At 42.6% G+C, this 26,847-nt stretch overlaps 1 protein-coding gene across 1 annotated transcript in view; it reads left to right on the forward strand.

The window, feature by feature from the left end:
* The window catches only part of ASB5 (ankyrin repeat and SOCS box containing 5), an 89,809-nt gene that overhangs the window by 12,331 nt on the left and 50,631 nt on the right, over positions 1 to 26,847 (forward strand). Inside the window, exon 1 of the mRNA XM_022570810.3 lies at positions 1 to 25,768. This exon is cut by the window's left edge and continues 12,331 nt beyond it. Within this exon, the coding sequence (XP_022426518.2) occupies positions 25,420 to 25,768 (349 nt within the window). The 5' untranslated portion in view covers positions 1 to 25,419. The remainder of the gene's footprint in view (positions 25,769 to 26,847) is intronic.

Here is a 26,847-nt window from a genome sequence, read left to right on the forward strand (position 1 = left end):
CTGAGGATGTGTCCTGCAGACTTCTCTCCCAGTCAGACTCATTGCAAGGGCCCTAGCTTTCTAAGCACTAAAGCTCATGAACACCACCAGCATGTGTGGTCAGGTGGCACCCTACCGTATTTACTCCTGAGATTCTTAAAACCTAAGAGTTTCGTGGAAAATGATTTGAATGCTGCCCATATTTGTGGTTATAGATGGTAAGAAGGAGGGAACAGAAGGGGTCTATGAAAGTCATAGTATAGCAACAGAGAACAAGGAAGCCGATCAGGGAGATCACTGAAGCTTTATTCCCACTGGGGGAATAAAGCTTCCCTGGTTTTCTCAGGCTAAATTGACATTTTTATATGAAGTATACATTCGACCCACACAATGCTTTTGTTCAGTCAATGCATTATGAGAATTAATAAGGTAATCTATTTCAAAGTTATTTGAAATGATAACATTATATATATATAAAATCTCCAAATCCAATATTTATATATATATATATGTTAGCAGTGTTTTTATTCTTAAATATAATAGTATATTAGACTGTTTAAAACAAAATATAATTCTTTGGCTAAGCCAACCACAGTAAAGAGGCGGAGTCTCTTATGCGACATGAAACACTGGCTTAATGTTCCCATTGTGGTTTTTTTAAATATCTGATTGTTGTTATGCCGGGGAGATTTTGTCTCCTTAGAAGACTTGCTTTAATGAAAACGTGTTCATTATCTGTTTTATTGCTGCCTAAAACAACAATGTTTGTTAACAAAGAAGAGAATCTGTTAAAAAATTTAAAAAGTTGAACGATAGCAGGCAGATTCGCTGTTACTATTAAAAGGATTCAAACAGAGCCTCCTACCAGAAACTGTAATAAATAGTTTCCAAAAATCTGCTTTGGAAGATGCTAGCAAACAACCAATGCCAGTCCGCCTACTTCTGAAAATTCCTCTGCAGAGCGATGAACTCTAGAAGCAAAGAAAACAGAAAACCCTAACACCAGCATCCTGAGCTTGCCTACTGAGGGTGGTGCCCGCGCACGTTCTCACTGCCCCCGATTCATCTAGGAGTAAATTATTTGAAGACCCTGTGGAATTATAAAAGAAGCATTTAATTAGACCCTCAGTCCAATGTTTAGATCTGAGACACTATAAATAAATCTCTCAAGCGGCGACCCTCTCCAGTGAACTCAAATAATCAATTATAGCTCCACTGAGAGAAAGGCTTTTTCTGACTTTGCCGAAAAGCAGGCTAACAGCTGATCCATTCCTGAAGATATTCGTGCAGATTCTCAAATAATCACTATTCATAAGGAACATTCTAAGTCAAGCATCCGCAGTTCTTTGGTAATTTTTTGGATGACTCCTAGAGGAATCGGAGGCAATGAGGACTGACATCCATGTTTGCAGACACGGGTGTCTGACTTTGGGGGTGAGTGAAGCAGCCTGTAGAATCACAGCAGACAGTGTAGTTTGGGTGGTCATTGGTGGCAGCAGTTCCTTCTAGATCATGGTAGAAGGTCTGAGGTCAGATAAGGCAGCTGCTCCCAGGACCCTTCTGTGCTGTTTAATTTCTACTTTCTTTTAGTCCAGTCATTACATAAAGGCTGACCTTGTGCAATGCTGTTTTGCAGTGATTTGATATGATTTCAAATCTACTTGTTAATGACAAAATGAAGTTGTTTTTACGAGTGAAGTGGTTTTCAAGAATGAAGTTAGTGTTTTGATGTAAAAGTGAGATCGCCTGTCAGGACGTCATCATCCACATCTGTGGCTGCCAGTGACCACTCAGTAGCTCAGCAGCTGAGGGACAGTGCTGTGGACTTGTGGATGGGCCTCGAGATTGTTATATTGAGTGAAGTAAGTCAGAGAAAGACAAATAGCATATGATATCGCTTATATGTGGACTCTAAAAAAATGGTACAAGGGAACTTATTTACAAAACAGAAGTAGAGTCACAGATGTAGAAAACAAACGTATGGTTATGGGGGGGGAGGGGTAAATTGGGAGTTTGGAATTGACATATACATGCTACTATATATAAAATAGATAACTAATAAGAACCTACTGTATAGCACAGGGAACTGCACTGAATACTCTGTAATGACCTATATGGGGAAAGAATCTAAGAAAGAGTGGATATATATGTATGTATAACTGATTCACTTTGCTGTACAGCAGGAAGTAACACAACATTGTAAATCAACTATATTCCAAAAAAATTTAATTAAAAATTAAGGATGGGTGAAGAAGCAGCTGTGACAAGGGGACATCTAGGTTATAAATACTCAGGAGTGAGTGAGGGCTGCCCGACAGTGTTCAGTCTGGGCAAGGCTGCCGTTTGCTCATCTAAACAGCTCTCCAAAGACCTTGGGGCATTAGCTCCTGCCAAGGTGAAGGCAACTCTTCTACCAGGAGTGGCCCCGGGAGGGGAGGTCTTCTTGCCCGCTAACACCACTACGGTCATTCGGAGCTACAAGCTCTAGCAACAGGGGACTTTTCACTTCTGTGCTGGCTGCTGGCCATCAGCTCTGGTTGGTCAACCTGTCTCCCCTGAGAGCCAATTCATAGACAGGTACAAGTCCCCTTGCCTGGAACAATAGCATAATTTATCTACCGTTGGTTGGGGGTATGTTATTTCTTTATTGGTTTATGAAGAGACATTATCCTGTATGCTATTGGCTTGTGAAATTATTATAATCCCCGCAGTGAACCTGTGTTAAATAAATGCTTGGCAAAGATAACCTCCGTCTCCGAATGAGCATAATTTGCCACGAAACTAAACAAATACCTATTTAAAAATGACATTTAGTGGCATTTGACTTATCATTACAAGCCTGTCTTCTGGAATTTCAAGCCATTATGGACTTCCGAGCCTATGCTGTTACCTCATAATGAACCACGTTTTCTTACTGTTTTGTCATTCAGTTTACAGTATTTATGCTCAGCTTAGTTACAAAGTGCCAGGTAGCAACCAATTGCCAATAATTCATTAGGCAAACACCATGTAATATATAGTACTAGAATATGGAAATCATAGTCATCTGTGGCCATGTTGTAAAATTTATACTGATTACATATTTCTTTGGGGACAATTTTCTAAAATGAAGCCCAAATATTACCTCACAAGATGTTTAGCACTGAGTCTTTTCTCAGGACTTCATTTTACGCAGTTGTATCCAAGCTTCACGAAGCACTGTCGAGTTCTGGTGCCCTGAATCTTCTGCCACTGCACATCCAAAATTGTGTCGTGCGGTCACTTTGATGTTATTCTTTGATGCCCGCCTTTCTTGCACTATCCAGTTAACCACCAGGTTCTGTCAAAATGTATCTTACGTTTATCCACTTTTCTCAGTTTTTACTTCATTACCCTAGTTCCAGCCACCGCCTCACCTGGACTGCTGTAACAGCTTCCTCACCCACCCTCTGGTTCTATTGCTACTCTCTCGAATTCAGCACACACCAGCTAAAACCACCCTTCCTTGCTTTTAGTAAAGCCTTTCAATCACCTTCCGTTTAATTTGGAATAAAATCCCATGGACTTGTTGCCACGTTGCAGTTTGCTCCTTCAAGAGGAAGTCTCCAAGACAGAGCCCAGCACGCAGGCCGGTTTGTAGAGAGCATCATGGGCAATTCCCCAGAGGACTGACAGCCAAGGGCGGTCAGCGGGCGGCACCGCCAGCAGCTGGGAGAAGAAATGCTTCCATCCTGAAGGGGAATCTGGGTGACACATGACATCGGCCGCTATCCGTGGCCCTATAACAGCGGCCACGCCCCCTGTGTCAGCACCATCTCATGCCCGGCTTCAGGCACAGCGGCCCTCCGTCAGGTCCTGGGAAACCAGAATCCTGGACTGCCACAGGCCACTGAGCCTCCTCTTCGGTGCCTGGCCCCATCTCACGTGGCTGGCACTCTCATTTTTCTGGGCTCTGCTTAATCTTCTCTAAAAGGCGTCCCCTGGCTTCCCTGGCTGTAGGTCACCGCCGTTACTCTTTGTCACAGCACTGCCCTTTGTTTCCTACATTGCACCCATCGGCCTATGTATCTTTTAAGTCATTAGTATTCAGGTTCTCCACAAGAATATAAGCTCCATGACAAAAGGGAAAACTGTTTTGCTCACACTTGTTTCCCCGAAATCTAACACGGTGTTGGCACATAGTAGGCACTCGGTAAGTTTTACTGAATGAATGGATATAAATCCTCAGCCCATGTTTTCTGCTGTGGAAGCTTCGCGATTGCCTAGCTGAGACGATCAGTCAGACAGGCTCCATCGTGCTGCAGTAACATGTTAATCTCGGTGACCCAAAGCCCAGAGGGCCTCCTGCCCCCTCTCTGTGTCCTGCTGGGGACACATGCTGTCCTCACTCAGGTTCCCAGGCCAAGTGAGGCTTGGTCTCCTGGCTTCGTATTTGCTGAGGCAAGAAGGAGGGCAAATGGCCGACTGTGCGCCTCGTCCTGGAAGTGACACGTATCCACTCCCACGTCGCCTGTCAGAGCGAGTCATGTGGTCCTGCCCCGGTCCAGAGGCCGCGTGGATTCCAAATCAGCCCTTGTCTTGCAGACATTGGCCAGAGGCCTCTGTCTGTGGAATCTCATCTGTTCATAACAGTTAACACAGTTTTGACTTCAGTGATGAAACCGTATTTTTATTTCTGGTCAGGTCTTAATATGTATTGCAAGTCTGGGCACATCACATGACAGTATTCACGAGAAGCCATTGTGAGACACAAGCATTACCCAGCGCTGACACCAAAACCCCCATGGAAATAAAGAACTTAAGAAAACCCATTAGTATTTGAGAACCACTCCGACCGAGGAAAAATAAAACCTGCTTTAGCAATCCATTTACAAAGTTACTCCAAGAATTCCTAATTTTATCTCAAATCTGTAACAAATATTTTTATCGTTTGGATTGCCATAAAATATAATTTGTGGCATTATTTCTTTAGATGCGTTGAGTTTAAGGAATTTGTGGCAAGTATCTTTTCCAAGTTATCAACCGTGTTTGTGTGTGTGTGTGTGTGTGTGTGAACGAGTGTGTGTTCACATGTGTACTGAGAGTTGTATGTATTTCAGGGACATTGTAGCAGTGATTAGCACTAATAATGTATCAAAGCAACTTTAAAGTGATTATTGAACGTATAATAATTATCACAGTAACTTACTGGAAAAGCACAATATTGTTGCCATTAATTATAATAAGCAATAAGCAAATTAATGATTGAGCTTTCCCAACTAATGAGTTATTCAGGTACAAGATTGAGAAAGAAGAAAGAAATGGGTTAAAAGCAGAGCTTGAGATATAGGTGTGTGGTTACTGGAAAGCATACCTGGCTGAAGAAAATTTCAATGATAATTGCCTTACAAGGTCACCTCACACAATTATACGAGGCGTAAAACATAAATCTGATTAGGAAACTTCGCCAGGAGTTTATTGATGAAACAAAGCTACACTCCACTAAGGCTTGAATGCATTTTGACCTAGCCGGACATAATTGATAAAGTGGATTATCGTGAGATAAAACTGAGGTAGCAAAAAGCCTCAAGACTCCATATATTAAAAAGTTTCTAAAAGGGGATATTGTAGGCTATTTATTCCAATTAAACTGCTGTTGAATAAAGGTGCCCCCTGTTGACTGTGACCTAATTATGGTAATTCTGTGCTGGTGATTTATGATGATGTATTTTTATATCTACATGCAGAAGTGAAAGAGAAAAATGGATCAGCAATTGATAATTATATTTATGACTCATAAATGACCAACAAGTATCATTTTTACCAGTCACAGTCGTCCCAAGAATTCAAAGGCTACTTTTTATCTTCCCAACTTCCTTCAAATAATATTTATTGGGGTTTTTTTTGTCCTTGGGAAACCTATGGATCAGGGTGTAATTTCTCTTTAATGTTCAAGCCCAGGAACCTGTTTTGTTTTAAGAGAAGAATGCAGGCTCCATACGGACAGAGACTGTCTTGTTTACCACCATCTGCCCAGTTAACATGTAGAGGCCCTCAGTGAATATATTTTTATTGAACAATGAATATCACAGAGATTTGATGGAGTTAGACCAGGATCTTTCTATAATCATAAAAGGGTAATTTTATCAAAGACTTTTCTTTTCTCTGCCTTGTTTGTTTGTTTACTTTTAGTGCTACTCAACCTAGCAACAGAAACTCAAGTGCAAGGAATCACTTTCCTACTTTTTATGAATATTGCGATTGTTTGTTAAACTCCAAGAATCAACGCCTATTCCTCTATTACGTGTATTGAAAAGAAAATGCTTCAGGTATTTTGAACGGCCTTTATTTCAAAGGACTTAGGCGTAACCATTTTAATAAATATTATTGATTTATTGAGTGAGTGACATAGAGCTTTACCTTCATTCCCTCGTTCTTCTGCCTGCGGATTACGCTTAAAAAGTCAAAATAACTTTGAGTGTAATTCCTCGCCTATTGTTCCAATCCTTTGAGAGATTCTAAACATGCTTAAAGTTTAACAGGGACTCTTTGGAGGGGAATACTTCTTCTGAACTCCTTATGCCTTTTCCTAGGTATAGACACTCAGGTGATCTCTCTCCCCCCTTTCCCTCCCCTGCACTGAGAGACTATTCCAATTGCTAAGTGTAGGGAGAAAAATCTGGGCATGCTCCCCAGCATTCCATGTTCTACCTCTTGGGAGCTAGCTTCTTACCAGGAGGAGGCATCTCTGCTGCCCCGTCAGGGGCACACTCTTCCCTGCCTTGCAGAGCGGTCTAATTCCATCCAGGATTGCCAGCAGTTGGGTGGATAAATGTTCCTAATTCCTAGAGCAAATGGATGGTATCTTTCAACCTAGCCTCCCTTGGTAATAAAGGTGATACATTGCCCCCCATCTTCCTAACTATTTGTCTTGTTCCTTGGGGAGGGATAAAAGGTGTTATTTACTGGACGCCCTCAAGCCTTCGTCATTTTGTTACATTGGCCGGGATCCCTGAGAAATAAGTGATAAGGAACAAAACCCAACACGGAGTTGTCAGAGCCTGGGCTTGGGGCTTGGACTTCCTGTGGGGCAGGGCATGTTGGCCTGATGTCAGGGACAGCTCACCCTGTAGACACAGTAAGCATGGCGCCTAAAGCCACGCTACTTTCAGGGGCCCCTGAAAGTGTTTTCATTTCTCTTAAAACCTGAAGAAAAGAAAGAAATATAATCCAGTTTGGATTTGTCTTTATACCGATGCAGTCATAAAGCATAATTTTTGATAAATTTGTAATAATTTTTTTAAATTTCAGAGCAGTGGTCCCTGGAGGCATAGTGCCTAGGGTCCACAAAAGACTTAGAGCAGCCATGCTGGGGGGCCTGCAGGAGCTTTTCTTAGACTGGTCAGCCGCCCACAGTGGTGCGATCAGCTTCTCACTGCTCCGACCTAAGTTACTCTGGCCGCGTGGATGTGGCCCCCGCTGGGGGTGTGCAGCTGTGACCTCTCTATTCTGCCCACGGGTGAGGGGCTTCTCCTAATAAAGGTAGAACTGCAAGTAGGGGAGGCTCTGAGCAAACAGTGCCCGGTCAGCGTCTTTCTGAAACAAAGGCACAAGGACATCAGCACAGGTGCAGTCTCGGGGTACAGGTCACTACAGCTTGCCCCCGAGGTACACCCGGCAAACATTTGCAGAGTGTGCGACCTCAGCGATGATAGTGCGACATGAGCCAGAAGGAGCATTCATTATAGAGAAACAGGTCTTTCTGGAAAGAGACCTTTTAGGTACTAGAAGACAGAAGGTATCTGCTGCTTTCAGAAGGTAGGATAGCTGATTGCTGTGCTCCCACAAAACACTAGAAACGTTTTAGAATTAAAATTGAGATGCCCCCGGGCTTCCCTGGTGGCACAGTGGTTGAGAGTATGCCTGCCGATGCGGGGGACACGGGTTCGTGCCCCGGCCCGGGAAGATCCCACGTGCCGCGGAGCGGCGGGGCCCGTGAGCCATGGCCACTGAGCATGCGCGTCTGGAGCCTGTGCTCCGCAACGGGAGAGGCCACAACAGTGAGAGGCCCGCGTACCGCAAAAAAAAAAAAAAAAAAAAAAAAAATTGAGATGCCCCGATCTACATTTAGGTGCGAGCTGGTCCAAGGGACAATGACCTTGAATTCATGTGGCTTATCCATGGGATTAAATATAAAAATACTCAAAGATTCAATAGATAAACTTCAAAGGGACAGAGTAGCATGAAGACTAGAACCAAGCCGCTGATCAAACCTGTGCCCCCAGACTGAAGAAACACGCTTGGGATTCTAGAATTCACAGTGGAGCAAAGAAAGCACCTGGAGAAATTCATAAAGGCCTCCCCAGGCCTCTCAGGAAACAGGCATTAAAAATCCCCAAAGTAGCTTTCAGTTCAGCCGTTTGTTGAGGGTGATTTTCCAGTTGGAACAAATGTGGAGAACTTGCTGGACACTTTCTCTGAGATACAAGTCTCTTAAACCTAAGCAATTCCACAAGAAAAGACAGTGGCAGCAGCCTCTGTGGAACAAGACTAAAAGTGTCTGCTCACAAGAAACTGTTGGGACCAGCCCCCCTGGGGGGCTCACACACAGAGCCCAGAGTGCCCACGTGTGAGGCTCGAGGGGAAATGGAAAGGACGATGTTTCACTGGGTGGACAGAAAAGTACCCCAAACAAGATCCTGCGACTGGAACCATCTGCGGTGCAAACTCTGAATCTCTGCAAAAAGATTTCAGTGTCACAAATGTCACTCTAAGGAAGAAGAGTGTATATGGGTGGGCTTTTCCTTCCAGACATCAAAATTCCATAGTACACGAATTCAGCTCTTGCTGACAAATGTCTTCTCTTTACGTTCACGGCATAGATGTTGTACAGTTCGCATCCTTCGATAGGCAATCTGGTGAAGATAAAACCCAGATTTTTCTTTTTTTTTTTTTCTTCTCTACTCTCGTACGCTCAGATACTATTGAGTTTCTGCCATGGTTTTGGCAATATTAATACTGGGTTCTAGGAACGTAATTTTTCCTGGGATAACTGCCAGGACCTGGGAATTGGTTTATTTTCTGCATTTGGGATGGGGCTCGGGCTGTTGACAGTCCTTTATGACCTGGTATCTCTTTGAACTTTCCGATAAGTGAGGAATATCCAGGACCTGGCATTGAGCTGGTAGGACTTCTGATGCCCTGACAGTCATTCAAGTGAGAATCTAGGCTGCAGAGGTTGTAGGAACACTCCACCTCTACCCAGTTCCTGAGAACTCCTTGGACTGAGCAGAATAAGAAATTAGTAGAATCACGTTTGGATCTTATTTTAGCTTGAGATTTTTTTTTTTTACTTTGAACTGGTAACCCAGAAGAGCAAATGATTTTGATTTTAGATTCCAGCTCCTTTACCCATTAACATGCTAAGGGACATACTCCCTTTTTAAAATTTGTGAAATTCAACAACATTGAAAAATGCACAAAACCAATGTATATCGTAACCAAGTATAAAGCGGTAACTCAGGTTTAAGAAATAGGATGTTGCCCCCTGCCATGTGCACTTCCCTTGTCACACCCCCTGCCCCTCAAAGATAACTACTAACCTGGTAAAACACTGCCTAGCTGTTCTTCATTGTACTTTTGCCACCTAAGTATGTGTCCCTAAAAACAATGGTTCAAATCTGCCTTTGTGTGAACTTTATCTAAATGAAAGTGTACAGTAGTTTTTTGGGGGTATAGGGAATCATTTTCTGAGCAGTGTGTCTGTGTGAGGCGTGCATGTGCACAGCTGCTGTTTGTTTTCATAATGAACTGAAACCCTGGGTCTGGTTCACTGCCGGTTTGGTCAGGCTGAAACCAGATGGTGTCCTTGGGCTGCAGGAGCTGTCCAGCCTCAGTGCCCGCAATGCAGACCTGCAAATGGATGTGGTCTCTCCACTTGGTCGGTGGAATTCGATTCCATTCTCACAGTTCCAGCCAACATTCCCCTTGATGAGCCCCATTCGTTAGATTTTTGTTGATTCTTGGGCTGTTGCCAGTGGCCTAGCTGTTCGGTCTCAACTTGGAAAACGGCAAGCTCGCAAATTGAAGACACGCCTCTCGGAGGCCACAGATGATGGTAGCAAACAGTGCTACTGCATGAACCACTTGGCTCACTCGTGTCGGCGCCCGTGGTAAGGGCTCATCCTGATGAGACCAAGCCAAGCTGCTGACTGAGCCTGCACCACCCAGTTTGCAAACATTGCTGCCTGGATCCATCATGGCACTGAACATGGCGACACATCCATCATAAGAGACTGGGCAAAAGGGAAAGAGTCTGGTTTTGGTGCAGAGGCCAACACTGCATGAGACGCGACCCCTGTCATTTGTCTCCAAGTGAAGGGGCTGCGTGGCCTGGGGCACGCCACCCGCCCCCCACTCCTGGCAGAGTGACTACATTGGAACTTGACCCTCTCCTGGACCTATTGGTGGTGCCTCACCACTGTTAACTTTTTTCTGTTTGTGATATTTTCTGTGTTTCCAGTCCTATCAGCTAAGCATGGGGCTCTTGAAGGTAATCTGCGTCACGTACTCAGCTTTCTGGACCATTTTCAGTCCCTCAGTGGTGTGTCTTTATCACAAAAACTACTCAGCATCAGATGGACAGTCAGGGTGTTGGATGAACCTTCCATGCTCCCTGCCATCCACAAGCATCGGACACTTGATCATTGGAATGGCTTCCTTAAAAATAAACTAAAAAAGAATTTCTGACTTTACCTTCCTCGTTTCCTCCTGGGTCCACACACTTTGAGAAGGCAGACCAGTCTCTGACTGTGGCTCTCTCCGGAAAAGGAGCATCTCCCCTCATCTGCTTCCTGGTCATGATCAGAATGAAAGGAGTGGGGAGTTACATAGATTCATTTTGAAAGTTCAGGATTCTGCCCTGCCCATTCCTAGGCATAATGCATCTTTCTTTCCCCCAGTGGTGACCCAGCCTGGATAGTATACCCTCCCGGTGACAGCCCCGACAAAAGGGGCCCATAGGGATTCAAAGTGATTTCTAGTTGAGCCACCTGGATATATTCCTTTGGAGTTGCCTGGTCCTAGATCCTCAGGACAAGGGTGTCTGTTTGTGGACACTGCTTGCCATCTCCCACTACAACGGGCTACATAGGCTACGCTCAGATGCAGGGGTCTCTGTGCCTTACAAAAATCCCCTTGTCCTTATTGCATCTGACCCTTCTGGACAAAAGTTCTGAGTGTCAGTAAAGGGTAATCAGGAAAAAGGTGAAGTTACAGCTCTTGGAATGGAGGAAGACCATTTTGGGTCAGTGGAGGGGGCCTATACCCTGTGCACATGAAGAGGGGACACCTTAGACCTGGGAGGTGCAGGAAGGGAGGGACATCAATGATCTTTGCCCTTCAGATTTGCCCCGAGAGCCTTCCTCCGAAGAAAAATGGGCTGTTGCAGTTTTCCCAAACATTTAGGGCTCCTTCAGCTTAATGAATAACAACCTGGCATCTCCAGACAAGTGGTTCTAACCACCTCACCCCCTTTAACCATGTTGAGAAGTCTTTTAGAAAGAGCAGGGGTGACCTCAGCTCCCGCATCTCCCTGTCAATATCTCCGAGTGTTTTCTGCACTTCTGCACCCGTAGCCATCACTCAGATTTTCCTGAGGGTGGGTGAATGCTAGCAGCTGTAGCGGGGACCAGACTGGACCAGCTTTACCGACTGCTCTCGGTCTCTTTAAAAATAAGGCTAGATTCAATTATCAAACTAAACTGGGAACCCCAAGATTGACCAGCCATTGGGAGGCTATGTTAGAGATACCACCAACCCAAGTCCCTCTCCCCCTAAATAATGGAGGAATCACTCGGGGTGGCCCAACAATTGTAAATGATACTTTCTGTACAAGGGCACCATGAGCATCCTTGGAATTGTCCATCTGTGTGGAAACCAGGTATTACCTTGCCTCCATCCTGAAACCAAAGTGCCTTGCACCTAAGAAGTGATTTAGAAAACACCACCAGTAGCTCATGTAGCTCTCAGAGGACTGCATAGATCTCTCCAAAATGAGGCTGCCCTTGATTACCCGGAGTCGCTCCCCAGAGAGACAAGTGACTCATTATTTATGCATACTCTGAGGATAATTATCCTTACAGTGGAGTCTTACATTTAGAGAATATGTTTCGAAATTTATTCCTAACTTTAGCTAAATTGATCAGTTAAACAACCTCGGTGCTGGAAAGCAGGCATGGATGGTTTAGGGGACTAGTTCAGCTGGTGGGGTCCAGGACTCTGCGGGGGAATGGTTGACATCAATACTGCAAGGTTTTCCTCATCCCGCTGTTTGGAGTCTTGTGTACAGTAGCCTTAATTACATGCTGTATGAGACACATTGGAGGGGTTTGGTCCCAGCCTCTGTTGATCAGATTAGTCACAGTGGCTGACACTGTGACGGACTCATGGGAAAATTAGCCAGAAACCAGAAATGATGGGAAAATTTGCTGGCACACAATTCTCCATGGGTCTGTGTGTCTGTGCTCTTCCGTAAGCAGAGGTACTTGCTGCCATTTCCCTAGACTATCTTTTCGAGGACATTTGTATAACATTCTTTGGGAGCTAGAGATCAGTGTCTTTCTCTGGAGCAGAGGGCAGGTTTGTGTATTACACAGTATAATAAAGATAATGGTCTCCCTCCAGGGCGAAGTTGAGGCAAGCTTACCGCCCATTAAGAAAGATCTGGGTTCCTAAATCTTGGAGTTCTCAGCTGTGACACAAACTACATGTGCAGGATATACCTGGGACCCTGAGGGACGTGAGAGGCTGGAGGAATTGATGCAAACTCCTCTTGCTACCTTTCTGTACCTTGAATCATGGAGTCCTTTGACTTGAAATAGTCTTTGACCCAGGAGGCTGGTGTGTTCTGTCAGCAGCCATGAATCTATGGCAGGTAACTTATTACATTTTAAGTAGGGTAAAATCTCAGATCCTTCACGTTCTTGACAGGGGGGATTTTTTTTTTTTTAATTAGCCTGCTTGGGAGTCATTGGGTTCTTGAATTTGTGGACTGATACCTTACATTTGTGTTGGAAAATTCTCAGCCATTATCTTTCCAAATTTTGCTTTGGACCATTCTCTTTTTCCAAGACCTTGATTAAATATATGTTAGATTTTTTTCTACTTGCATCTTCTCTCCCTCTTGTTCTTTCTTCTGTCTCTTTCATCTTGGCTGGTTTCTTCTGACTCATCTTCAGATGCACTAACTTTCTTTTAGTTAAAGCTGACCTGCTGGTGTACACGTCCATTGCTGATAGCGAGTTTTACAGTTCGCAGATATCTGTTTTTTTTAATTTTTTGCTTTCAAATCTGCGATGTCCTTTTTAAAGACCCTATTCCTGGGCTCCCCTGGTGGCGCAGTGGTTGAGAGTCCGCCTGCCGATGCAGGGGACACAGGTTCGTGCCCCGGTCCGGGAAGATCCCACATGCCGCAGAGCGGCTGGGCCCGTGAGCCATGGCCGCTGAGCCTGCGCGTCCGGAGCCTGTGCTCCGCAACGGGAGAGGCCACAACAGTGAGAGGCCCGCGTACCGCAAAAAAAAAAAAAAAATTAAAGACCCCATTCCTGCTGAGATGTTGTTTGGCACCTGTCTCTATAAGCTTAGTAAAATACTTGATACATGTTAGATTTCTGGAAACTTCACTATCCCGAATATTTATGGGTCTCTTTCTGTTGTTCTTTGTGCTGGTTCTGATTCATATCGATACACCTTTTTGTGTGTTTCCTTATTTTTCAATGAGTGCTATATATGTTTTTAAAAAGATGTATAGAAATAATTTAAGGCCTGTGATATTGTCTTCTTCCAGAGAGCATGCTTTTTGTTGTTTCTTTCTGACAGGTGCCTATGAGTACTAGCAATCTTGAGTCACCTTAATCCAATCTGCAGGGTAGAAATTTTCTAGACCATGTAGATTGTAATCCTTGAAAGCAGCTGGCTTACTTCTGGTTCATCCTTACTTCTATATTTTATGGCTTTTGGATATCAGCTCTAAGTGTGAGCCCTGTACCATGGTCCTCAATTTGGGCAGCCCTTGTACTTCAACTTTTATTTGTCCTTTCCTCCAGAGACTGTTAGGAGGATTGGTTAACCTCTCTGCCATCTCTTCCTGTCCCTAGGGCAAATGTGGCCCCAAACCCCTTTCTCCCCTCTCTGGATTTTCCTCTTGTCCTAAATTCTTGGTCCAATTACTTCTCACTTTCTTCAGAGTTTGTTGATATTACTAGGAACAGGGTCTTAATATTTCATCCAGAAATGTTTGTTGTCTCCACTGGGAGGTCTGCTCTGAATTAACTAGCCTGCCATTACCAGAAGCCAGCATTTATTTATTTTGTCAGTTTTTATTTTATTGCATGTAATTCACTTAGAGTAAAATGCACAGATCTGAAATATACACATGAGAAGATTTTTTTAAAATATCTATTCCATGTTACCAGCACCCAAATAAAGATAGATAATACTCCCATCTTCCTGGAAAGATACCTCATTCCCCTTTCCAGTCAATCCTCAACTCCAACCCCAGAAGTCATCCTTTTAATCCATATCGCCATATATTTATATTGTTGATCTTGAACTTCCTATAAAAGAAATCATATAATTTGTACTCTTCTGCTCAACGTAAGTTTTTGAGACTCTTCTATGTTTTGCACACATCAGGAGCTTAATCGGTTTCTTGTTCAACTGTATTATGTTTTATACATGTACCACAATTTGGTTATCCATTTCCTATTGATGGACATTTGGACTATTTCCAGTTTTGATTCATATGAATATATCCATTAGGAACATTTTTTTAGGATTCATCTTTTCTCATGGAAAATGAAAGGGCATTCATATTTATATTTAGGGCATCTCTGTTACTGGAGATTCTTACACTAAGTTACACACCAAGCTACATCTTCCAACCTCATCTTCATCCGTTTGTTTCAGTTGCCATAGTTTTTGTTATTTTAAAATTTATTTATTCAACAGATTCTTGTAAAGCACTTAGTATGTGTTAGACATTGTTCCAAATACTGTTAAATAGTAGCTTATTTAATAGTCCTGACAACCAGTTGATGTCATTCTTATTACCATTCACATTGTATGAATGAAAACACAGAGGCACAGAAAGCTTAACTGACTTACTGCCGGTCCCAGAAATGGCAATTCAGAGGGTCAGGATTCAACGGCCCCAGAGGCGTTGCTGCCTCTCCGGAAGTGTTCATATATGAGCAGGCAATACCTACAACATACCCTCCGATAACCTGAGAATAACTAGGCCCATTAAATATGCTGCAGATGTTCTTTATAAGAAACCATTGTGCAAAAGAAAGTGGGTCAATATTAAATGTGCTTGTTTGAACAGCCAGATTGTGAAACGGAAGGGACTTATCCCAACTCAGAGAGGAAAGATACACTTTAAAAACCTATTTGACCCCAATTAGCTCCTCACTGATGTTCCCTCACTTACTCAGACACTGATCTTTCGCTTTCTCCACATATGAGTTGCCAAATCCCCGTGACAAATACGTGAAGGGGTGAAGGGCACCCCAGTCTCTCCAGGACCCCCAGTTGTCTCGTGGAGTCTGCCTTCCCCACCCATCCACAAGAGTAATCTTATCTTGGTTTCGTGGACCTCAGCGTCATACATATTCATCTTTGTTTCTGCAAAATATTTCAAAAGCCCACTCCTGCCTTTGGTGATATTACAGACTAAGGCCAGTTTGGGGAGCTCCCCAAGAAAGCTGGACCAGGCCAAACTCAGAGGCAGTTACCTTGAAGAAAATCAAGCCACAATGTGACTGTAAGGAAAAACTGAGGGTTGAGAGTGTTTCCTGCATCAAGTGAGAAAGACAGGCGAGAATATAACACACTGAACCAACGTTGAGGTTGGTGGTCAAACGAAGGCTTCTCTTGACTTTTTGCCCCTTCTACATTCTGGGCCATCAGATAAAAGAGCACAAAAAGTTGCACAATCTCAAGAAAATCTACTGTAAAAAACTGGATATTTTATTTGTTCCGCGTCTGGGCTGAGTCAGCTGATGTTGATTTAACAGTGTGAGAGCAAGGACCTTGTCTGCCTGCTGTGCGTCGCCTCCCAGCTCACAGGACCTGCCCCAGCAGATTGTGGTGAACCGGGAGCCCTATCTCGACCTGCTCAGCAGAGGCGTAGGTTGTGGTTACTTAGTAGTCAGAAACTGCAATTTATTACTGGAGGGTGAGCTTGGTTATGATTTTAGAAGCAGTGATAAAATCAGGGGCTCTCAAATTCAGGGGTTGCCTTTATTTAAAAGGAAATTGAACAAAATTCAGGCCAAATTCTCATACACTCTTACAAGTCTGTGATAGCACTATCATCCCGTTTCATAGGTAAGAAAACAGGCCAGAGGTTTAAGGAACTTGCCCAGGTTCACAGCTAGAGCTGGGTCTCTGAAAGACCTCACCCTAGCTCTTTGTGCTGCCTCACCCAGTTTTTCCTGGGACATGTGTGACGCCAGCTGACAGATGCTCCTCAGGGGAAATGCCCAGGCTTTCAGATGGCCATACAGTTTCCACTGTCTGCATTCCCCTACTTGTACAACTTTAATTCACGGGCTGGTTTAGGGTTGCTGTAATACATAACAAAATATATTGCGCCTTATTACCGTTGCAATGATCACATCTTCAGATAAGGTTTTGCAGTTCCAGAACCTTGGATTCTTTCTGTCTTTCTATTTATTTATTTATTCATTCATTTATCTTTGGCTTCATTGTGTCTTTGTTGCTGAGCACGGGCCCCCTCCAGCTGTGGTGAGCGGGGGCTACTGTTTGTTGCGGAGCACAGGCTTCTCACTGCGGTGGCCTCTCCTGCTCTGGAGCACGGGCTCTAGGCACGCGGGCTTCCGTAGCTGTGGCGCGCAGGCTTCAGTAGTTGTGGCACACAGGCTCTAGAGCGCAGGCTCAGTAGTTGTGGCGCATGGGCGTAGTTGCTCCGCAGCTTGTGGGATCTTCCCGGACCAGGGCTCGAACCCGTGTCCCCTGCATTGGCAGGCAGATTCTTAACCACTGTACCACCAGGGAGGCCCCAGAACCTTAGTTTCTTAAATGAGGAACCATGGATTCTAATGTGAGATCAGGTTTATTTCTAAGACCTGGAGTGTCTGCTCTCTTCCCTGTATCCAAGACTGTTGAGCATCTTTGTCCTGGGCCTGGGAGAATGAATAAAATATTCCAAAATATTTGTGATGAACAAATTTCTTAGGAAGTTATAGCTATCCTTCATATCTTGAAGCAAAGTATATCAGTTAAGAAGATGTATACACACACACACACACACACACACACACACACACACACAGGAATATTACTCAGCCATAAAAAAGGAAACAATGCCATTTACAGCTACACGTACGGACCTAGAGATGATCATACTAAGCAAAGTAAGTCAGAAAGAGAAAGACAAACACCATAGGATATCACTTATACGTGGAACCTAAAATATGACACCAATGAACTTATTTGTACAACAAAAAGAGACTGACAGATATAGAGAACAGACTTGTGTTTGCCAAGGGGGAGGGAGCGTCGGGGAGGGATGGATGGGGAGTTTGGGGTTAGCAGATGCAAACTAGTATCTATAAGGATAGATAAGGAACAAGGTCCTATTGTACAGCACAGGGAACTATATTCGATATCCTGTAATGAACCATAATGGAAAAGAATATGAAAAAAGAGTATATATATCTCTGAATCACTTTGCTGTACACCAGAAAGTAACACAACACTGTAAATCAACTATACTTCAATAAAAAAATTAAATATATCATTTATTTTATATAGAACATTGGTTATGAATCCCAGTTCCAGAAATGGGCCTATTTTCTTTTTTCTTTTTTTTTTTTTTTACATCTTTATTAGAGTATAATTGCTTTACAATGGTGTGTTAGTTTCTGCTTTATAACAAAGTGAATCACTTATACATATACATATGTTCCCATATCTCTTCCCTCTTGCATCTCCCTCCCACCCTCCCTATCCCACCCCTCTAGGTGGTCACAAAGCACCAAGCTGATCTCCCTGTGCTATGCGGCTGCTTCCCACTAGCTATCTACCTTACGTTTGGTAGTGTCCATGCCACTCTCTCGCCCTGTCACAGCTTACCCTTCCCCCTCCCCATATCCTCAAGTCCATTCTCTAGTAGGTCTGTGTCTTTATTCCTGTCTTACCCCTAGGTTCTTCATGACATTTTTTTTCTTAAATTCCATATATATGTGTTAGCATACGGTATTTGTCTTTCTCTTTCTGACTTACTTCACTCTGTATGACAGACTCTAGGTCCAGCCACCTCATTACAAATAGCTCAATTTCGTTTCTTTTTATGGCTGAGTAATATTCCATTGTATATATGTGCCACATCTTCTTTATCCACTCATCCGATGATGGACACTTAGGTTGTTTCCATCTCCGGGCTATTGTAAATAGAGCTGCAATGAACATTTTGGTACATGACTCTTTTTGAATTATGGTTTTCTCAGGGTATATGCCCAGTAGTGGGATTGCTGGGTCATATGGTAGTTCTATTTGTAGTTTTTTAAGGAACCTCCATACTGCTCTCCATAGTGGCTGTACCAATTCCCATTACCATCAGCAGTGCAAGAGGGTTCCCTTTTCTATTGAGCCTATTTTCTAACACCAGAGAGAGTTCAATAGATTTCTTTTATGTGAGTACATGTCTGTAGTTGGCAGAGAGTAAAGTACTGTTGGAATTTGGACATTTAATTAGACAAACACACAGCAAAATTGTAGTGTTTATTATGCAATGGATTCTAATTTAAATAACAAAATAATAGGAATCATTATAATAAAACTAATAGTTGCTGAGCTCCTATCATGCACCATGAATGCTATGCATTACTGCATTTAAACCTGACAACATGTGAGGTAGATTCTTTCATAATAAGGCTTATAATTGGAGATTTAAAAAATAGATTTAAAAGGAGAGCACACAGGCAGTACACGTGCTGTCAAAGACACTGAAATCTTAGCATCCTAGACAGGGGCACTTGTAGATCCCAGATTTCTTAGCCAGTTGGCAACATCCCAGGGCAGTTGACATGTTTTAGCTCTTTGAAGAAATGATAACTATTAATTGTAAAAGAATACCTATAAAAAGGCAGATGAGATCGCCACGTTGTACTTGAAAGATCATTGTAACATCATTTCACTGCTCAGACGGCCTCACGCTTTGGATCTTCAAAACGATGCCATAAAGTGAAAGTCTTCCCTTTAAATCGTCTTGAAAATAGGTGGTTTGTTAAAATGAGAAGGTTACAACAAATTCTTAATCACCAACGATTTGGGCGGGGCCTGTCAGCTTCAGCCCAAAGATATACTTGAGTATTCGGTTAAATACTATTTATAACCCAAATATGGCACAAACGTGCACTGTAGCTCAGGCCGAGATAGGGTGGGAAGACAGTGAGTACCCCAGACAATACGAATGTTGCAGCTCTAACCTGTGAGTGATAACATGAGAAGAGCTGCGGTGACAGAAGCTCAGGCATGAGTCCCAGCACTTCCACTTGAAGAGGCAGAATCTCAGCAGATTGCTTGGTCATTAAGTCTCTGCTTCCTCACCTTGTACAGAAGGGATGAATGATGCCTATGGTGTATTTTCTTTATAAGGACTCAAGAAAATATAAATATATCAGGACTTTTCCTGTAAATGTGAGAGAAATCCCAATCCACATGGGTTTAATTAACAACTAAAAGGAATGTATTATTTCATTTTACTGTCAAATCTGTATTACCATCAGGTCCGGCTGCTTCAGGTGCAGCTAGATCCAGGTATTCAGATGAAGGTGCCATGACACTACCTCCCCACATCCTGACTATGCTTTCCTTCCCATAGCTCCTAGCATCTTTAGGGTTAGATCTTGTTGTCTTAACTTTCCCTGCTGAATAAAAGCATCTTTCCCAAAACTCTAGCAGCAGTTCCAGAAATATCTTCATTGGCCTAATTTGGTCAACTGTCCTTTTCTGGAGCCAGGAGGTCAGGAACACAGACTGAGGTTGGGTGAGATATGATCCTCTAAACAAAAGATGGGTTTGCAGAAAATAAACAAACAAACAAAAACCTCCATTATAACAGGTGAAATATCTAGAACAATGAGTGCTTGGCATGTAGTAGGTGTTAATAAGTATATATTAATTTAAAATTAGAATATATTTTTTAAACCCTCAACTATGTAGAGCTGCCAGCTCTCAGCCAAGTTTTTCTGGACCCCATATATGACTAGAATCTTTTTAACCTAAAGGAACCTCTACTCAGGGCTGACCACATAGGTCGATTTAACGTGACTCAATTTTTAGGATAGAGGCTGTTCTGAGTTTTGGAGAAAGCCTGCGATTTTTCCCCAGAGATCCTGGATGAAATCTAAGTCAATCACAACTTTGTGGATAGTATTTTATTCTTCTTATGGATTCTTCTAATGCTAGCAGGAATTACTCTTTTGTTCTGGAAGTATGGCTAGAGGCCAGAAGCAAGAACTTACCCCCCAAAAGTACAGTCAAACAGAATAGAACATCTCTCATCCCAACTTCCCCCAACTAATAACATAAATAATTAATATGATGATTATAATCTTTATGAGCATTTATCCTTCATCAATAATTAGAGATATCTAATAGGAACCCGGGGCATCAGTATCTATAGTTCTGCTGTGAGTACGTTATTTTTTTAGGACAGAGGCATTACATCACAGTGCCTAAGTCCACGCCAGGAGTTTTGACAACGTGCTTTGTGAAGTGTCTATTTCCATGATTACAGCTTTTGGGTAAGTGTAGATAAACTAATTAAACAGAACCTACAGAATGGAGATAAGGCTAAATTCAGTTATTAATTCCCTTTAAGGATTTCAACTTCAAGTGTAAACATTTCTGTTTTTCTTCAAACTCCTATGTATACAAACATGTAAAGCTCCCGTGTATTTTAACCATCTCAGACCTTTATTTTTTTCCTCATGAGATTTCATAAAATTAAAAAACAAGAGCTATGTTTTTAATGGTGTCTTAAGAACAGCAGTGAGCTATCATCCCACCGATAGCAACTTGCATATTGTTTTCTCTTTCATTTTATCAGCCCGGCCACCATTGAATTTCAGATTTATGAGCAAATGACTTTTCTCAGTTTGTATTCACTGTGCACAAACCCTCCTCAAAATCCCTGTTCCGGAGCAGGGAAGATGACTGCCATTGTACTGAACATTAGTAACTTTGCTATTTGAAATGTATCCCTGTAATTTTATTTTTTGGAAATTAGCAATAAAAAGTCACTTAGAGCCTTTAGATTTCTACCAGAGAATATGGGATCACATTTTTTTTTTAAAGGAAATCGTTATTTCAATGGGGTCACTCTATTTCCTCTACATAAACATCTTAAAAAAAAATCTTTATGCTAAGATCTATCAACTGGAAAGCACTAGAAACAGGCAATTTTTATGATATCGCCTTGACATTTTTAGTATAACAGCTTGGATCAAAACTGCAGTTAGGTCAAAACAATTTAGCGCCATAATCTCTGGAAATGAAATTCTCTCTTCTATGAGAATTTGAAGACTAATCTGGCCACATTTGAAAGTCATTATGATATTCAGCATCTGAATGACATGAAATTAAGTCTCTGAAGCACGTGCGCGCGCGCCCACACACACACAGACACAATGCCAATTCACATAGTACCTGGGATGCTAAAGGAAGCTGATCAAGAACCTAGAAAGGGGAAAGATTAGGGGACGCAGGGGGCGCCTTACAGAGGAACTGTCTTCTGACAGCTGTACTGTGGGGAGGAGCAGAGACAATACCCAGAAAGGTGACAAAAGGAGGAACCCCAGGGGCCCTTTTTCTCTGGACGTTGCTCTGAGGATCACCCCTGATCACCGGAGTCCTAATTCCCACTCCATTATCCTGTTGAGATACTGAGTTGAAGGTCACCAGCGAATGCCTCCTGTCCTTTCCATGATCCTCATTCTTTTTGTTTTTACTCAGTTATTTGACCCTCTTTTGAACATTCAGCGTTGTTTTCAATGAACTAACTCTCGACTGCCCTATTCTTTGGCCCTTCTATCGGCTTCCTCTCTGCTGTTTTAATGGGAGCTGCTTACCGACTCTTAACCTTGAATAATCGAGAAGTATTAGCCCAGTCACCAAACATTCCCCTTTTCCTTGGTTCCCAGGTGTCAAGCACACACAAGATTCCATCTCATGTTATCATCAGAGCATGAAGAGCTGCCCCACTCACTTAGGTGTTAATTTAGGTACCTGATTAAATGCAGTCTTAGACCGACCTCTCCACTGTGTGTGTAAGTCTCTGTGACTCTGTCTCACTCTGTATGTACAAATCGTACTTGCTCGTTCAGACAGTAAGTGCTTAAAAATAGAAAATATGGGCAGTAACTTGAGCACGTATTTTAGAGTCATAACTGTGTTCAAATACTCTTATAGGTCACTAACTCCCTGAATTACACTTTCTTCATCTTTAAAATGTAAATGACAATAATACCCCTCCAGGATAGAATAAGATAGTAAATGAGAAGATTTATGTAAAACATGTGGCTTATAGTGAACTCTCAATAAATGATTTCTGAGTTTCCCTGGTGGCGCAGTGGTTGAGAATCCGCCTGCCAATGTAGGGGACACTGGTTAAGCCCTGGTCCTGGAAGATCCCACATGCCACGGAGCAACAAAGCCCGTGCACCGCAACTACTGGGCCTGAGCTCTAGAGCCCGCGAGCCACAACTGCTGAGCCCACACACTGCAACTACTGAAGCCGGCGCGCCTAGAGCCCGTGCTCTGCAACAAGAGAAGCCACCGCAACGAGAAGCCTGCGCACTGCAACGAAGAGCAGCCCCCGCTCCCTGCAACTAGAGAAAGGCTGCGTGCAGCAACAAAGACCCAATGCAGCCAAAAATAAATAAATAAATTTATATAAAAAAATGATTTCTTCCTGTGTTTTTATCTCCTCTCACATCGCCCATTCTAGTAACAAAACTGTTGAGCTCAACTTTGGTTTGATTGATTGATCAAGACTAACAAGATCAGTTGGGATATACTGGCTAATCCCCAAATCACTCTACCACATCCTCTCAACATGGTAAATGATAAAAGGATTTATCTCAATAAATCCCTTAAATTACTAATCAATATTTTATTTTTTAAGAAAACACAAATGCCAGGAAAATAGGTGCACAATATTTTTCATGTGTCTTTTAAATATTAATAAAATAACTTATGATGTTGCGTGGAAGGGTCTATAATGTGAAAAATACAGCATCTAGTTTATATTTGATGAGTTCACTTACTATGAGTTATTTTATTTAGCCTTAATTTTTATTTAGTGATACTAGAACTAGAGATGGTAAAAGTTGCCAAGGGAGAGTTTGTGCTAACAAAAGAAATAGAGGTGGGAAATCAAGGAACTCATTAAAATAAAGCGTGACATCTTGACATAAAATCCTAAATATTGGAGAGCAGTATTTTTCTACTAGTAAAAGTATAAGGAGTTAAACTTACTGCTCCAATGATAGCAGCCTTATTGAAATAAAAGTGTTCCTCAACCCAAAAGAATCCAGTCCCCTGATGAGCTGATGTGGAGATAATTATAATAGCTCTTACTGGTAGAGAGGAAACAGTGAAACCTTAGAAGACACTGAGGCATGACTTAGGTGGGTTTTATTTCTGATTCTAAAGCACTGAACTGGCTGTGGGTGCAGTGACTCAGAGTATTGTGATGGTCCAGCTGTCCACGGGGCATGCCTCTCTGGTGCGTACTCATGCATCGCCACGCCTGGGGAAAGACTAACTGGAGGGTCATCTCCTCCAGTCACTTAACTAACACAATCTCACGTTTAGTTACTTCGTCTTCTATACTCTGCAGTGCATTTTGTGTGTGTGTGTGTGTGTGTGTGTGCGGTACGCGGGCCTCCCACTGTTGGGGCCCCTCTGGCCGCGGAGCACAGGCTCCGGACGCGCAGGCTCAGCGGCCATGGCTCACGGGCCCAGCCGCTCCGCGGCATGCGGGATCCTCCCGGACCGGGGCACGAACCCGCGTCCCACTGGAGCCAGTGGATAGCTGCTTAGTCTATAGCTCTCTGCCTGTGAGAACAAGACCAAGGGGCATTTCCATAAAGAGGGCAGTGACTGCTTTCTAATATTTTATTTTATCTGATTTATTTTTCTGGGAACCACGCAGTCACTGGGGAAAGAAGAAGCCTGCTTTATCTGACACGTTTACTTTACAGCAATACCTCCTTTGTCTTAGGGACGTTTCATATAAATCAGTGCAAGAAACACGGCATGAAAAGCATGCAGCACTGACCACTATGACCAATCACTGATATGCTCCTTTATTCCCAGAAAAGCCACTTCTGTTTTCTTATGTTTTTGTTATTATTTGTGATTCCGGAACTTCTCGGAAGAATCGGGAAGCAGTACGACAATTAACAGGCCCCAAGCCTGGTCATATAAATGTATAAACAAGCCCCCTGTATAATATGTCATTTTGTATCTTGGCGTATTCTTGTTGGCTTAAATGCCAAAATACTGTCACTCTACATTATTGTTCTTAAATAACTTACTTGATTTCTCTTCTAAACAGATAGCTTGCCTAAGGATGCCCTTATAAACAGTTGCACCTCATTTCTAAACTACATCAGATCGGGTTTAACAAAGATTATGGGGCTAAAAAATATATTGTTTTGCTCGGTTTGGGAGAGTCAAGATGAAATACTTACATTTACTTGAAATTCTCTGGATATTACATGTCCTCCAGGAAGCCTTTCTGGACTCTTCGCTACCAGGATTAGGCCCTTCCTCTTTGTGCTACCCTGTCCTCACTTGTATTTATTTTATGGTTGTTTCCTCCTCTAGACTCTGAGATCCTTGTGGCAGGGATTGGTCTGCCAGCATCCAGCAAAATACCTGACATATAGTAGGTGCTTAAAAAAGTGTTCAGTGGATGAATAAACACTCTAAGGTTATGAGCCTGTGACTTTCCAGTCTATCCACTTACACATTTTATTTTTCCTGACAACGGTGGAAGCCACAATTTGGCGAATTTGATGAGTGATCATTAAATCATCAAGTCTTGGACAATTTGATAATTTAGCTCATGGCTTACAAATACGACCATTTTCAAGGTTTGAATTGATGGGCTTAATTTTTCCTTGATATTATGAATAGCACTTACATTAACACCAGTAACCCCTTTTACGCAAAGTCTTCAGAGTGCCGCTGACACTGACCCCCCCCCAAAGGGAAACAACAATCTGTATATAAATTTCAGTACCTGATTTTGAATTTCAGGGCAGGGGGGCGGGATGTCATTTTGTAGCCAGCACGGAAAGTCAGGAGTGTCGGGAAGCGGCACGTGTTGCCATTGCCCCCGCGGAACAGTGTCAGACCAATAGGCGTGTGCGAAGCACTTTTATGGACGGTATAAATATTTTGAGCTGGAGGCATCGTTACCAGCTGCTATTTTCCTTCCTCAGGACCAGCTGTCCAGGAGCATCCCGGACCGGAGCCAGGCACATTCGGGACTTGGATCTGACCAAGGGCGGCAGCAGCCGGGCTGGTGCAGCGATGTCGGTGGTCGAAGAAAGCCGGCCCTTCGCTCAGCAGCTCTCTAACGTCTACTTCACCATCCTCTCACTGTTCTGTTTCAAGCTCTTTGTGAAAATCAGCCTCGCCGTCCTCAGTCACTTCTACATAGTGAAAGGCAACCGCAAGGAGGCGGCCCGGATAGCGGCTGAATTTTACGGAGTAACCCAAGGACAAGGTATGTTCACGGCCTGCGCTCGCGTTTCGCGTTGACTTTATCTTGCGTGCACAGTCCAAGAAAACATCCCACGTTTCCCTTAGGGACTGCTTCAGAGCGAATATTCTGCCAACTTCTCATTGCGGGAAATATTTAACTCCCTTCATGGCCTCATAAAAAAGAAAATGACTTTTTCTGGGTTAATGAAATCAAGGCATCATTGCAGAATAGCCTCACGGAAGCATAGTTTTACATATATATCAATATTTTCCTATTCATAAATATTTTCTAACTTTTAACATTTCATGTGCCAAGCCATGCGTTCACAGGCTTCATTTACTGATTGCACTTCAACTGTCCTTTAATATACCTGAGATTTTATGATTTTTTAAATCAAGTCTTTAATTATATGGGAAAATAATTGTTATAAGAGAAGATGTGAAGGTTTTATTGGTTTCTCACAATTTTTATTTGACCAAGGTTAACCGCTTCATTATAAAGTAAAGCACAATGTGGTGAATATTAAGATTTATGCCATATGTTTTCCTGATGGAATTGTTGTTGCCTTTGCTCAATTTGTAAAAAATTGATTATATGAGGATAGGAACATGAATTAACAAATGTTAACATGTATGCAACCAAGTACATCCATCATGCTTCGTACAAGAAATTAAAGTGTGAGACTAAATGAGAAATGATCACTTTGACCCTCAACCTGAAAGGCTGTAAAACCATTTCCATTCTATTGCACTGATATTCTGTATAATAAAAGCAATTCTTAGGTTGGGCTTCAAGGTGACATTTTAATTTCTTAGAGCCTTTTGATTAATTTCTGGTTTGAAAATCATCAGGCAAGCATGCACATTTTACAGCCCTACCTACCTCTAAAGTAACTTTAATTTTCAGAATCAAAATACACTATCACATAATTAGAGAGTGTAATTTATTTTTTTAAAAAAGAAAGAATGCTTAGAGTAGAAAGCTTGCCTTCTTAAAATCTGTTTTTCTACATTTTTCAGTGTCTGGAATAACTTATTTTAAAATCTAGGCGACTCTGTAGATACATGGAAAGTTGAATAAAGGTAGAAAATCTTTTTTGG

The sequence above is a fragment of the Delphinapterus leucas genome, chromosome 21 (genome assembly GCF_059928025.1).
Source record: "Delphinapterus leucas isolate spDelLeu-1000000601 "Yukka" chromosome 21, BTC_Dleu_Yukka2, whole genome shotgun sequence".
Classification (NCBI taxonomy): Eukaryota; Metazoa; Chordata; class Mammalia; order Artiodactyla; family Monodontidae; genus Delphinapterus; species Delphinapterus leucas.